At 49.1% G+C, this 14450-nt stretch overlaps 1 protein-coding gene across 1 annotated transcript; it reads right to left on the bottom strand.

Annotated features, from left to right (window-relative positions):
* Positions 1-769: 769 nt before the first annotated feature.
* Positions 770-14176, bottom strand: CIDEA (cell death inducing DFFA like effector a). Its single transcript, XM_059706659.1, has 5 exons — positions 14062-14176; positions 8021-8165; positions 7095-7241; positions 1835-2016; positions 770-1229 (listed from the first exon to the last, which is right to left on the bottom strand). The coding sequence occupies exons 1-5, from the start codon at positions 14097-14099 to the stop codon at positions 1082-1084; spliced, it is 660 nt and encodes a 219-aa protein (XP_059562642.1). The 5' UTR covers positions 14100-14176; the 3' UTR covers positions 770-1081.
* Positions 14177-14450: the final 274 nt, after the last annotated feature.

Genomic DNA, 14450 nt, shown 5'->3' with positions numbered 1-14450 from the left:
AGTGCTGCTTGAAGACCATCCTTGAGCTTTTGGGTCCCTCTGAGCTCACTCAGGACCCACGTTAAAACACACACACACACACACACACACACACACACACACACACACCGTCACATTTTCCAGCTCGTTATTCCTGCTGCACCAAGTACTAATAAAGACTTAAAAGTGATATTGCCCAGCCAGTGTGGTTCTGTGGCTGAGTGTTGACCTATGAACCAGGAGGTTCGATTCCTGGTCAGGGCACTTGCACTTTAGTTGTGGGCTTGATCCCCAGTAGGGGGTGTGCAGGAGGCAGCTGATCAATGATTCTCATTGATGTTTCTATCGCCCTCTCCCTTCCTCTCTGAAATCAATAAAAATACATACATTTTTTAAGGTGATTATATTGTCTTGGCTGGCGTGACTCAGTGGTTAGAGCATCAGCCTGAGAACCAAAGGGTGAAGGGTTCGATTTGGTCAAGGGCATGTACCTGGGTTGCAGGTTCCCTGTCCCGGTTGGGGCACGTGGGAGAGGCAACCAATTGATGTGGCGCTCTCACATAGATGTTTCTCTCTCTCTCTCTCTCTCTCCCCCCCCCCCGCCTCCCCTCACTTCCACTCTCTCTAAAATCAATGGAAAAAAGTATCTTCCAGTGAGGATTACCCCCCCCCCCCAAAAAAAAGTGATTATATCTGTTAGCAAAAGATTTCTGGCTGAGTTTTGCTTCTAAATGAAAGTTTTGTTTTTTTGGAAGATGAAGGAGACACCAGAAAGTATACACATTAAAAGTAATTCTTGTGATTGGTTTATTGCAGGAGGTGAGGAGTCACAGGGGCCTAGTACATGAGGTGTTGCTCCTTAGCCACCCAAGACATTCCTGCTCCTGGGTCCCTTCCTCCGCATATGGGGGCACCCACACCTCTCCTCCCGCTCCGGCATCTGCTTCACGGCCCCTTTCCTTTCACCTGGGTACCACTCCAGAGCAGAGGTGATGGACAGCCTACAAGTGCACGTGTGTATAATGCATAAGTGAACATAAGCATCTTCAAAATTCGTCATTTGCAAAGGAACAAGGCCTGCTGAGCTCCTCAAACTGCAACCCTATCCAATCGTGAATTTATGCCTGGAGCGCAACCCGGGAGAAGTCTGCTCTTCCGTGTCACCCAGCACCTGGAGCATGTGCTTGCCTATGTAGATGAGGAAGTGCCCGGCCACCTGGGCAGCGTGGGACAGGACCCGCAGCATGCTCCTGCAACAGAAGGGACAGGGACACGCGTCAGGCTTGGAGGTCCGAGCCCGTGAAGAACAGATGGAGTGGGGATTTTTCACAACCCCTTTCCCCCAAACATGCGCTCAGAGTAGGCAATGCTCACACCTGCCCCCGCCCCTCCCCCCGCCCATCCTGCCTGGGCTAGCTAACATACAGGACCCGGGAGGTTCGAGCAGGACCTGGAACTCTGCATTTCTGGTGAGCTCCCAGGGGATGCTGATGACACTGACCGGAACTACCCTTCCACTAGCCACTTCCCAATGTTGTTCAGCAGCTAGAAAGAAATGAGTAGGCAGACTGTGCTCCTGAGAGTGCACTTATGTCCTGTCCTTCAGCCACTTGCTTATTCTGGAGGCCTTGGGTGTGCGAAGGGGAGGGGGTAAGCAGGGGGGGTGATATTTAAACTGCTGCACGACAGTGTGAACAGCGTGAACTTCAATGGGTACGGGTCAGGTCAGGACCTCCGAGGGGCTGGGCCTGGGAGTGCAGAGGAGCAAGTGGGGGACAGGCTGCCTGGGGACGGGTGGCGGGGACCGAGGCAAGTGCAGTTTCCAGACCCCTCAGTTGACCCCGAAGTCTGTTACCTCACGAGGGCCTTGAGCCCTGTACACCGGAAGTCGTAGGACACTGAGTACATCTCATACATGGTGGCCTTCACGTTGAGGCAGCCGATGAAATCCTTGGGACTCAGCTTGTACAAGTCGAAGGTGACTCTTGCTATTCCTGATTTCTTCGGTTGCTGGCGGGCGGTGATGTAGTTAGTACTCTAGACAGTAAGGGAGGAAGACATGTAAGGAGCATCCCGCTATGACATGCACGTCCTGTAATTCTGGTTTTATGCTAGTTTAGACTCTGTTGGTTTGAAATCTGGTAGTGACTAAGCTGCTAATTATTTGAGGAATGTGTTTAGCAGAGCAAAATGCTTATGTGGCTACCAGGTCCACACCCCTAAGGAAGTATCCTTCCTGAATCCGCTGAGTTTGGTGGCTCCGGATGACTGTGATTCGGCGGTGGGGCCTTGGTTTCAGGACCCAGACATCAGTGAGTGGCTGTGCTGTTGACACATGGCATTGAGAGGCACTCACGCTCGTCACCGAGGGTGACCACAGTTACTTGTCTGACATGGACAGTCTCATGACTATGACACAGTCTGTTCAAAGAGAAGCAGGCAGCATTATTTCCATTTGATAAGAGGCTTCTGGGCAGAGTCTCAGACTCACATGGCCACCGTGAGGGGCAGTGTGAAAACTTTCCTAGGGTGCCCCCTCTTTTCCAGTAACCGCCCTGGGGGAACCCTGACTTCCCGGGGAAAGTCGTTTGGTTACAGTATCCACGCGCAGTCTCCCCGAAACACCATAGACCCTTCAGGTTGGGAGGAGAAAGTGTTTATAAACAGCACTGCAATATGATCTTCCCCACCAAGAGCTTTGGAAAAAAAACCCAAGAGAACAGAGCTGTCCCGGGGGACAAATGCCAGACCCAGGGGCTACGCTTCCTGTGGGTTTGCCCCTCACGTGGATCTTGCAGTGTTTAGGATTCAAATGTACATAAATCGATAGAGTTACCAAGTCGCGTGACCCCCGGGGGTTGGGAGTAGTTGAGGCTATGACTGTTAAGTTCATAACGACAATAATCTATATTTGAAGTTACAACCAGTTCTCCTTGAAGTACTCAAGCCCTTCCTGCTGGAGCTACTCTTTCCTCCCGCACAGAACACACACAGGGAGAGATCCTGGTTGTCGTCTAATGTTTCAGGCCCAAGAGGCCCTGCAGCCTCTATACCTTAGGGGGTGCAAACTCTCCATCATTTAGGAAACATTTTAAAAAAACAAGATTACAGAATCAAAAGGAGTTTTCATCTATAATCCTGCCACAACTCTTTTTTATTGCCTTGTGTTCCTTCCTGCTATATGAAAGCTTTTATCTTACTTTCCCTAAATGTCGTCCTTGAGCCTTGGCCTTAAATCAACATCAAGATGTGCCAACAAAGCTAGTCCGCGTGTGACCTAACCCGGGGCCTGTGGAGCTCTGTGCTGCTGACCAAGGAAGGAGGAAATGACTGCCCCCTGACCGCTTCCTGAGCGAGCTTCACGCAGCTACTGCCTCACAGGCTTCAGGCGTTTAGACTGAAGAAGGGAGACCCCTGGTGGCTATTTCTGGGCCGAAAGTTCTATTGGCCTCACTGGTTAAAACACACACTTCCACCTGGGGTAGGATCTATAATTGGCTGGAGGTGCACATTTCCACCCTGAGAGAAGATGGATGAAAAGTGGAAGTCAAGAAAAGGCTCCAGCCCAGCCAGTGCGGCTCAGTGGTTGAGCGTTGACCTATGAACCAGGAGGTCACCTGTTCAATTGCCCGTCAGGGCATATGATTGGGTTGTGGGCTGGATCCCCAGTGGGGGGCATGCAGGAGGCAGCTGATCAAGGATTCTCTCTCATCATTGATGTTTCTATCTCTCTCCCTTTCCCTTCCTCTCTGAAATCATTAAAAATTTATTTAAAAAAGAATGATGCTTTAAAAAAGGATGCAACAGTACAATCTATATTTTAAAAAAAGAAGAAAGAGAAGACTCCAACCCAAGCTCACATGTCACCCAGGCCACTAGTAGACTGAGAGGCTTCAGGCCTCTCCTCGAACCGTCATTATTTGTATCCCACACACTCCATCACCGCCCTATACTTTAGCTCGGCATCCCAGCAATCACCCACTCCGGGCTTCATCCTAGAGGCTGTCCTGTGCATGTAGAATATTTAGCCGCGTCTCTAGTCTCTGCCCACTAGATGCCATTAATCTACCACTGCCCCAGTCGTAAACACCGAAAGAGCTTTCAAACATTTCCTAATGTCCCCTGAGCGGCAACATACTCCCCGGGTGAGAACTCCTGATTGATGAGTATCTATAGGTTCTATTGATATAAGAAACAAAGCTGTTTGGGTCTTCATTAATTTTTAAGAGTGGAAAGAAAGATAAGAATGTGTGTTTCCACTCAACATAGTTGATGAGATTTATCCACATAGATGTCTGTGGCTGTTCTTCATGCATTTTCCCAGCAGAAGAGTATTCCCGCTGATGATTATACCACAGTGTGTTTATTTTTATTTATTTATTTTTAAAAATATTTTTTATTGATTTCAGAGATAAAGGGAGAGGGAGAGAGAGAGGTAGAAACATCAGTGATGAGAGAGAATCATTGAATGGTTGCCTCCTGCGTGCTCCCCACACTGGGGATTGAGCTTGAAACCCAGGCATGTGCCCTGACCAGGAATCGAACTGTGACCTCCTGCTTCATAGATAGATGCTACCCACGGAGATTGCCGGCTGGGCCAACAGGATGTTTATTTATGTGTATTTACATGGAAGCACATGCTGGGTATCCTGTGCTGGGTTATGTCTAGGAATGACCTACGCAGTTCAACTCCATGGGATAAAGGCATGTTGTTTTAAATAGTAGTTGGTGGGAGCATGCGAGAGTTCATTGTTCCATATCTTAAAAATGGGAAAGGTTTAAAAGCCTAACAATACCAAATCTAATAACGGTGTAAAAAGTATCTTATTGCGGTCTTAACTTTTCCTAGCCACCCACGAGGCTGCATATTTCCCTGTGTTTTGTTGTCCATTTATTGTGCAGATGCCTGTCCCTGTCTTTGCCCATTTTTCTGGTGGACTGTCTATTGTTCCCATTACTGATTTGTGTGAGTCCTTTACATTCGTGGAATACGAATTCTTTGTCGGGTTGTCTTGGAAACACCTTCTCCCCACTTGTGGCTTATTGTTTTACTTCCTTTATAGTACCTTTTGATAAAAAGAATTCTGGACGGAGTTGAATTTATCATTTTAAAAAATGGCTTGTCTGTTGTGTTTTGTTTTTAAAAAACTATCACACTGAGAGTGCCAAGTAGGCATGTATTAGATCTTCTCAGTCACATCTCTAACTGCTTTCCAGTTTTCTACTCTCTTTGTGTTACATCATAGGCACCTTGTTTAGACATACCTTCCAGGTCCTGTCTGAGTTTTCATTTACTTGAATTGCTATCTTTTTTGTTTCTAGAAATTGTATTTATTCTTCCAAGTCTATCTAGTTTTTAAAAATTCCTTCTTGTTCCTCATTACTTTAGATTACTTTTCATATCTTTTTGAACACTTTAAGTGTAGTTATTTACACTGTCTCTGATGATTCCATATCTGAGGTTTTGCAGGCCTGACTTTGTTATTTCTGCGTCCTCTCATATTTGGTGCCCGGAGTCCTCATGTCTTGTGTTTTACTGTAAATTCACGTTTGTTGGAACTTTAGGAACAAAGATTCCCCGAGGCCTCGGTCAATGTCCATTCTGAGCCTATTTGCTCCTCCTGGTTACATGGGGCACAGCAACCCTGGGACACTAGGACTGCTGGGAGAGGCTGTTTGAATGAAGAGAATTTAATGAGTAAACTCCTGCCTCTGATGCTTCCTCCCTGGGTCTCTGTGAACTAAACTTTCGGCTTGGTTGGTTTTAGACCAGGGGTGGGCAAACTTTTTGACTCGAGGGCCACAATGGGTTCTTAAACTGGACCGGAGGGCCGGAACAAAAGCATGGAAGGAGTGTTTGTGTGAACTAATATAAATTCAAAGTAAACATCATTACATAAAAGGGTACGGTCTTTTTTTTTTTTTTTTTCAGTTTTATTCATTTCAAACGGGCCGGATCTGGCCCGCGGGCCGTAGTTTGCCCACGGCTGTTTTAGAATCAATAGCCCCTATAAGCTGTAGGGACAGCTGTCTGCCAGACTCTCAGGAGAGACCATTACATTCTCTGCTTTCTGTGGGCATCTCTAATCTGACTCCCTTTCTGTTACCCCCCAGACCTTGTTTCCTGTCCTCTCAGCAGCCATCAAAACTGGAGCCCTGAGTCCCTGAGGTGAGTGGAGGCCCACAGGTGAGACGCCTGCCGGGAGAGCCAGCTTCAGTGCTTGCTTTCCCGTCGGGATTCTGGCTCCCATAAAAAATTTGGCCTCGGAGGATGTGCCTTTCTTGAAGGACATTTAGGCATATAAAAAGATGTTTTCATATTTGCTTTACATTTTTAGTGGGTTTTCCAAGACATATAATCTATAGTTTTCCCAGAAATAGAAAACTATTCTATATCTTAACTTTTCTAAATCACTGTAGCCACACACACACACACACACACACACACACACACACACACACACCTAATTTCATTGGCTTGCTGGCCTCCTAAGGACAGAGACAGTGAATGGTCACTGGGTCATATCTACAGGCTTTAATAGGATCGTAGCTACTTGCTGCCCAAAGCTTGTCCCTCAGAATTATTTGCTTTAAGTCAAACAACCCATGTTCACAAAGATGCTACATTTCCTAGAAATATCCTATATAATAAAAGGCTAATATGCAAATTGACCAAACAGTGGAATGACTGGTTGCTATGATGCACCCTGACCACCAGGGGGCAGAATATCAACACAGGAGCTGCCCCCTGGTGATCAGTGCACTCCCACAGGGGTAGAGCCGCTCAGCCAGAAGCCGGGCTCACCGCCTCTGCAGCAGCGCTAAGGATGTCCGGCTGCCAGAGCGGGCCTAAGCCCTCAGCTGGACATCCCTGGGGGCTCCCAGACTGCGAGAGGTTGCAAGCCAGGCCGAGGGACTCCCCCCTCCCCTCCAAGTGCACAAATTTTGTGCACCGGGCCTCTAGTTTATAAGAATCTCTTCGAGGGCAGTAGATCCAGTTATTAGGGGAGTATAAAGGGTCTATTTTAAAAGTGGGCAAATCAACACCGAAATAGGGAATTCACTTTTGTAGGTAAGAAGTCTACCCGGTAGCTGGATAGAGTGCGTTTGCTTACCGGTGTCCACTTCTGTCCTTTCTCCAAGATCATGAAGTGTGTGTTATCGCCTAAGGTCTGAAAAAACTCTTCCGTGTCCACCACGGTGCCGTCCTCCTCCAGCACCAGAGTGACCAGCCCGCTGGTGATGAGCAGGGCGTCCAGGGTCTGGGGGGCGGGGGGGCAACACATCAGAGACACAGAATGAGCAGGGGATTCCGTTTTGACCGTTCACAGCCATGGCTTACATGATAGTTTCAGCAGAGCTGGCTGGTTTTGATAAAATGCTAATGGTCAAGATAGACCTTCATGGGGGTCTATGATTCAGTCCTGGCTTGGAAAAAGAGACGTTAATATTTTTAAGGGAACTATCCTCTTCAGAGATTTCAATGACATGAGATACATGATTACATTTCATAATATTTATAGTTTCTAAAATTACCTACTTATTTTGACAAATAAAAAGAATAACCTTGCGCCTATGATACTTAAGGAGCTTCAGTCTTGTGTGGCATATCTGAATGTCTCTCTTAGAGCCTGCATGTTGGATGCTTTTCTCATGTGCACGGGCGCCTGTGTCTAGGTTAAGCCTCCATGCGAATCTTCCTTATTTGGCGATCTAGGTCATTAGATTCTTCCCTGGCTTTTATAATAAAAAACAGATTTCCAAAGTCTGCTGCTTCCCTATATTTTCTCTTGTCAAGTAAATAAAGCTACATTATCCACTGATGGCTGTTTTCAAGGTTTTTGTCTCTGCGCCTAAATCTCTTGTGGTACAAAGATGCAATAATGTTTCCTTTCATCTTTTCACTTAGAAATGGTCCCCCTCCTCCCCCCCGCCTAGGCTTTTCAAGGCCAGGACATGGACATTTCTGTCTCTGCACTGGCTCAGTAGCCAAGAGCCTGGGCCTTCTGAGCCCTGGTGGGAGGCACAGCGCTGGTGGTACCTTGCTGAGCAGATCCTTCAGGTTGCTTGCCATCACTCCCCGCCGGCTGCTCCGGTTGTGGTTGGAGACTCGGAAGGGGCGAGGGGACTGCATGAGGGGAGTGAGTAGGACTTTCTTGGTTTGTGAACCCATAAAAGTCAGGGGCCTGGAAATGGAGAAGAAAATTAAAATTGACATCACTTTTTCAAAGAGTCTCTGAAGAGACACACACCCACAGAGTCACTTATTTATCTATGTTTTATTTTCCCAACTAGATTGGCATTTCTTTATGGACAAGGCCTTCTTTGTTGCATCTCCCATGATGCCTAGCTTAGTGTGAGGCATAGAACTTGTACGTAGTATATTGTCTAAACTGAACTTCTATAGATGAACATAAGTGGAAGTTCAATGACACACCAAGGAATTTGCTCAATGAAAACCTGTTTGTATCGTAAGGAACCAGCTTTCAAACGTTGTCAGTGAAGTTCCTGCTACCAGCAGTCTCAGGAGGGGCCTCTGACAGTGAGTGTCTGTGCTTCATCCCTATGCCTCATCGACAACCTGGCGTTCTGGGAACAGCCTGGATTATTAGCAAGAATCGGGCCTGAAATATATTCAGCCAGCATCACGTTAGTGCCTCATTAGTGCTCGTGTCTGAGCACCTGCTAAGTATTACCCACTTCTCGGATGAGCAAACCGAGGCTCAGAGTGGCTTGTCAGGGACCCTGTTACAAAGGAAAAGAGGTGGGACGTCATCTCTCTGGACCTCAAACCTCAAGCACTGAGCATCAGTCGGAAGCATGAGAGGAAGAGCTGCTTCATGGCTGGAGGGAGGCAGGGTTCCCAGTTTGTACCCTCAGCCCCTTTCCCTTTAGGCCACCAGAGCCTCTGCACCCTCTGTTTCCAGGGAGGCAACTGCGAGGGATGGTGCCAGGTCAGGGTCGCCAGTGGGGACTCCCACCTGAAGGACAAGAGCCCCTGAGTGAATGCGAGCCCGACCCAGGCAGCAGTGGGACTGGCACCAGCCTCTGAACCTTTGCCCCGATTCTCAGGAGTTAAACCAGGTCCCTGGGTTACGCAACACGATGAACAACACGCCCGCATTCTGCTGAGCTGATGCTACAGAGGGTTCGCTCACAGTCTCATCTCTGCTGACCCGGTGGGCAGGGCAGCGAGGATGATCCATATTGTGCTTTACACTTAGAGCCTGGCTTTCTTCTCAACCTAAACGTTGCACCTGAAACTTAAACTCACTGGCTAAGTCCCTGTGAGGAGGAGGAGAGAGAAAGATACAAGTTCCACTCTGTGCCAAATACTATATACCTTAGCGCATTGCCTAAGAACTACAGGACAAGCATTACAGGTGAGGAAAACGGGGGCTCAGGACATTAAAGAATCAGTAAGATCAGCCCGGCCCGCGTGGCTCAGTGGTTGACCTATGAACCAGGAGGTCACGGTTCAATTCCTGGTCAGGGCACATGCCCGGGTTGCAGGCTCAGTTTCCATGGGGTGGGGGGCAGGGGCGGGGGAGACAGGAGGCAGCCGATCAATGATTCTCTCTCATCACTGATGTTTCTATCTCTTTCCTTTCTGAAATCAATAAAAATATATTTTAAGAAAGAAATTAATAAGATCAGAATTGGCAAGTGCTGGCACAGGGCTTCAAATCCAGCTGCCGCTTTGGCATCATGGTGTCTGCCCTGCCAGGCGCAAACCCTCCTACAGCAGAGGGGAGCCCTGGATCCCCACAGGCAAGCTTCTCCCCCAAAGTGACGAGTCATTGCCATTGCCCACGAGGCCTTCTAGAATCTATGCCAACTGAGGCCAGGGTCTATTTGTACATTTTTTATTTCCCCACAGCACCTCACCCCCTGCTGACACATGACCTAGTCACTGAGTGAAAGATAGGCTGGGACAAAATCAGAGAAATGGAAGAACAAAGTTCATGTCTTGGATGTTAGGTCCAGGCCCTGGTGGTCAATGTCATGTCTTGTGGGCACGAACAGCATATATATATATATATATATATATATATATATATATATATATTATTGATTTTTTACAGAGAAGAAGGGAGAGGGATAGAGAGTTAGAAACATCGATGAGAGAGAAACATCGATCCGCTGCCTCCTGCACACCCCCTACTGGGGATGTGCCTGCAACCAAGGTACATGCCCTTGACCGGAATCGAACCTGAGACTCTATCCACTGAGCCAAACTGGTTAGGGCCACGAACAGCTTTGACCTAGTTGCTGTGGTCCCCTATCTCCCATAGGACACAAACGCTCACACCTTAGTAAGCACCGATGCGCCAGGGACCTAGCACAGCTGATTATACAAAGTTCTTATTTCCCTTTAACTTCTGACAAGGCAAGAACCGGCAGTCACTTCTGGTCCTCCCTCTTCACACTGCCCTCAAGAGAGTCATCCTTGATTTTGTAAAACAACATACAGGCTAGTGTTGTTCTTACCTGTTACACAAGAACTGGGTCGTTATTGGAGAAAAGGCTTAGAGAGCACACATAAAAAATTTTTGAAGACATGAAAATTAAATCCTTCCCTTCTTTTCAAGGAACCGGATGAGTGATTTGATGTGCCAACTTACCTAAAAATCAAGACTGCCTTATATACAACGTAAAAAGGGGTTAAATGAAATGTTACACACATTCAACCTATTTAACAAATACTACACGAGTGCTTACCTGCTGCAGCTAAATGGACAGCAGGGCGACGAGCTACCACATGAGCAAAGAAATTCAGGGCAGGGCAAAGGTAGGTTTACAGTTGTGAGCACGGGAAACAGAGTGTATTCTTGCATTATTATTTATTGTTGTATTATTTTCCATACAAACAATTACAACCCCTTTACCCCCACCCTGTATATTAACCTAACTCACTTTTGGTTCTCTTTCAGTAGAATAATTTACGTCACTGGCCATTAACATGAGGCCTAAAATATGTTGCCACCTCCCCCTCAGTTTCTTAATATATCAATGTTGAAACGGGAGCACTAGAAGCCTTAGAATTCTGCTCTTAGGTACAGCACGCCTCAGTCACCTCGAACTCCTGGGAAAGGGCAGGCAATCACAGGAAGCAGGAAGGGAAACAGCGTACTAGAAGGAAAGAAACACACACGGAAATAGGCTTTGCTGTTCAAGGAAATAGATCATTTCGGAGAAACCAAGTCAATAAGAGAAGCCAGGCTTCATAGAATTAATCTTGAAAACTGTGAAGGGACATATCTTTCAGAAATGAGGAAAACAGAGAGTCTTTGGATTTTTCCTCAAGGGAACTGAACTGAGGAGTCCTCAACGTACATAAGTGTGTGAAATAAAGCAACAAACACACTGACAATGGAGGTGAACTCTACTCCAGTAAAAAAAGCTAAACCCCACAGGCCCCAAGAAAGAGCCTTTATCTGGCACCCCGTTGATTGATGTTCATGCTGAAAGTGCCGGAGGAGAAGGCGGGCCCAGGAACAAGGTTTCTCACAGCCAGAGAGAGACATGTTGGTGTCAGCAGTGCTGAGGGTAAGACACTGCCCAGGAACTATTCAGAGTGAAACAATGACGGAGGGAACCCCACACGTCACTGCTAGGTGGGAAAAGAGGAATCCATATGAGGTAATAAAGCACAGACAGGGGTGGGATATAAGTCAACTGAGCACTGCCGCCAAAGCCAATGGTAAGAAGGGAAGTATTGATGGCAAATATAGGAACGCAGAGAAATGAGGCAGCGTGGGAAGTCTTCGTCAGCGCTGGCTTCTACACTTCTACTCCACGAGCAGTAGAAGTGTACTTGTAGGAAACTCGGTTCCTTGCTTATATCCCTGAGACTACTGTGGTAGAAATGTGTACTGCAATGGCCGCTAGACAGAGAGCTCCTTGTTCAAGAAAAGGAAAGATGTCCTAAACAGCTACAAAATCAGCTGTTTTGCGCAAACTACGATACATCAGCTTTGTAAGAACTTCAGAGTTGGCATGAATGTTATCACTGACAGGACACAAAGACAGGGCCGGCTTTCTCTCAGACAGCACACACCTGCGGACATCCTTGAAGTCCAGAGTGTGCGACGAGACTTCAGGCTGCTTTCATTATGACGGCGGCCCTTAGTGGTGGCGCATGGTTAATGAACTAAGGACTGGCTTAAGATCTGATCACTGCTTACACATAGCTGATCTTTGAGGAAGATGTGCTTAGGTTACTTCCTTGGCAAAATTCAGCTATTTGCTAACAAAAGACAGAGCTAGGACATCGCCTACCAGCTAGTTTAAATGAAGGCGCATCCAGGGGAGACAGAGGTGCTGCGAGACCATAATTACCAATGTGGCAGTCACCTGGCTCACATGGATCTTTAGCCTGGACGTGGTTTTTAAGAAGGGCCGGGAAGAATGTTGTGTTCCTTTCAACAATCTGATTGTTTTCTTCCTGTTTTAGTTTGGAAGCAGGTAGATTCCAAAGAATTATAGTAGCTCAATTTGGAAGCAGGTTGATTCCCAAGAACTGTGGCAACAGTGTGTCCTGACCAATAGCCAATCACAGCGAGAGCTTGCCAAGCTCAGCAGGAACATGTTTCAGGAGATAAGATACTTCCTTATGCTTTGATTTGCCAATATTTCATAAGCCAGTGGCTTCCACAACACACTTGACCCAGTGGAAACCTCACACAGATACATTTTGGATTTGGGGACACTGTTGCAGGGGTCAGGGGCAAGGGCAGGGCCAGCCTCAGCTCTGCAGGTGTGGCCTCCTCCTCCTGCTCCAGGCAATGCCAGCGCCAGTGCCAGCGAGGAGTCAGCGCCCTCTCACCCATCCCTGAAACAGCCCACCAGCTCCTCAGCGCTCTGAGGAACTTGGGGAGTGGGTGTTTGGATGTTCCTGGGAGAAAAGTTTGGAGGATTCACTCCAACCTGTTCACAGTTGTTACGTCTGGGGGTGGGAGTGTGGGGTGGGTGGCACTGGAAAGAGAAGAAAGACAGGAAAGAAACAAAGGGCTTTACCTTTATGCCTAAACCATGTTAGGGAAGAAGGAGTCAAGTCTATTTCTCACCTCCCCGGATCCCACCACTTAACTTCCTTTTGTTGTTGTTATTTGTTTGTTTGTTTTAAAAGAGAAAGCCAGCACAGTGCAGACTGCCCGACCACCTGTATATCTGGGCAGCTGTTTCTCTAACCTTCAGTATTACACACAGCTGCTGTAAGGACCCAAGTTCAGAGCTTTTAGGTCAGACTAGTTTTGTAAAGCGATTCTCCCTTCCCTTTCTCTCACTCAGCCTGCCCTTACCCCTCGGTACAAATGGGATCCATTATCTCTGAAAACCTGCATGTTACGGTCCTCAAGGGCGTCTCCATCCTCTTCGAAGCACTTTAAAGATCTTCAGAGAACCATGATCGCTCCTTTAAACTTATAAAGTTACTGCCACGCAGAATCTTTAGGGTTTATCAGCAGGGACTGGGTTGGATGTCCGGATGTGAAATGAACCCAAGACAGGGAAAGGAGCGGAGCCGGGCCAGGAGGCTGCGGGGCGAGCGTTCAGGCGCACCCGGGGCGGCCCTCCCACTGGAGCCACAGCCCGCGCTCGCCCCAGGGTAGCCTGGGCCGCCCCCGCCGGCGCTTCTCCCCACGCCCCAGCTCCCGTCGCGAACCGCAGGACCCCGAGCGGCTCTGCCCCACGCACCATGGAAGTGTCGCCCTGGGTTCCCAGGACGGCGCCCTCATCTGTGTCGGCAGCTAAGGCAAGCGATGCGGCCACCCCCGCACTGACCACTGTCACCTGTTCCGCGGACGCCCGCGCACCTCGGGAGGCCACACCTGACACTTGCAGCCGGAGGAGGGGAGGGCGCGCGCCTGCCCAGCTGGCCGCGGCGTGGGCGCCAGGGGCGTGGGGGATGCGCGGAGCCCGGGCCTCGGGGAGCGTGGGGATGAGGGTGTAGGGGAGAAGGGTGTAGGGGAGAAGGGGTCGCGGAGGAGAGGGGATGCGGGCTCACGGGGTGCCGGGCAAAGGAACCTGCGGGGCACACCGGGATTGGCGTGGTGCTGAGCCTGCTAATGCGGAACTCGCCTGATGAGGGCTCCCGCGTAGTCCCGGGCCATCTCCATAGTTCGGCGCCGTAGCGGGCAGCGACCTCTACCACCGCGCGCCGCCTCTTAAAGCGCCGCCGCCGCCCGCCCCGCCCCGCCCCGCCTCCGTCTGACCACGAGGGCGAGGGCCTTGGCACTGGGCTCGCCTCCGCCGAAGGTCGTCGCTTAGCGATCTGGGAGCGCGCCGGGGTCCAGAGCCTTCGGGCCCCTCCAGGGAGCGGCTCTCCGAGGCCGCGGCGCCGACGACCCTGCCCCCGACGTGCTCCGCGGGCCACTTGGTGGTCGCGCGTTTGCCAGCTTGTTTGTCTTGCGCTTTCTGGAGGCTGGGGCCGTTGAGGACAGCCTCAGCCCCGACGGAATGGCCTGGGC

The sequence above is a fragment of the Myotis daubentonii genome, chromosome 8, assembly GCF_963259705.1.
Source record: "Myotis daubentonii chromosome 8, mMyoDau2.1, whole genome shotgun sequence".
Classification (NCBI taxonomy): Eukaryota; Metazoa; Chordata; class Mammalia; order Chiroptera; family Vespertilionidae; genus Myotis; species Myotis daubentonii.
Note: the sequence above shows the minus strand (reverse complement) of the source record. Positions and strands in the feature narration are given on the sequence as shown.

Bases quoted from the DNA above. Each gene is read 5' to 3' on its own strand.
- CIDEA (XM_059706659.1), bottom strand. From the start codon at position 14,099: ATGGAGATGGCCCGGGACTACGCGGGAGCCCTCATCAG. The intron at 2,017-7,094 runs GTAAGCAAACGC...CTTACTGTCTAG, and splicing joins AAGGACAGAAGTGGACACCG to AGTACTAACTACATCACCGC. The intron at 1,230-1,834 runs GTAACAGACTTC...CTTCTGTTGCAG, and splicing joins GGGCTCAAGGCCCTCGTGAG to GAGCATGCTGCGGGTCCTGT.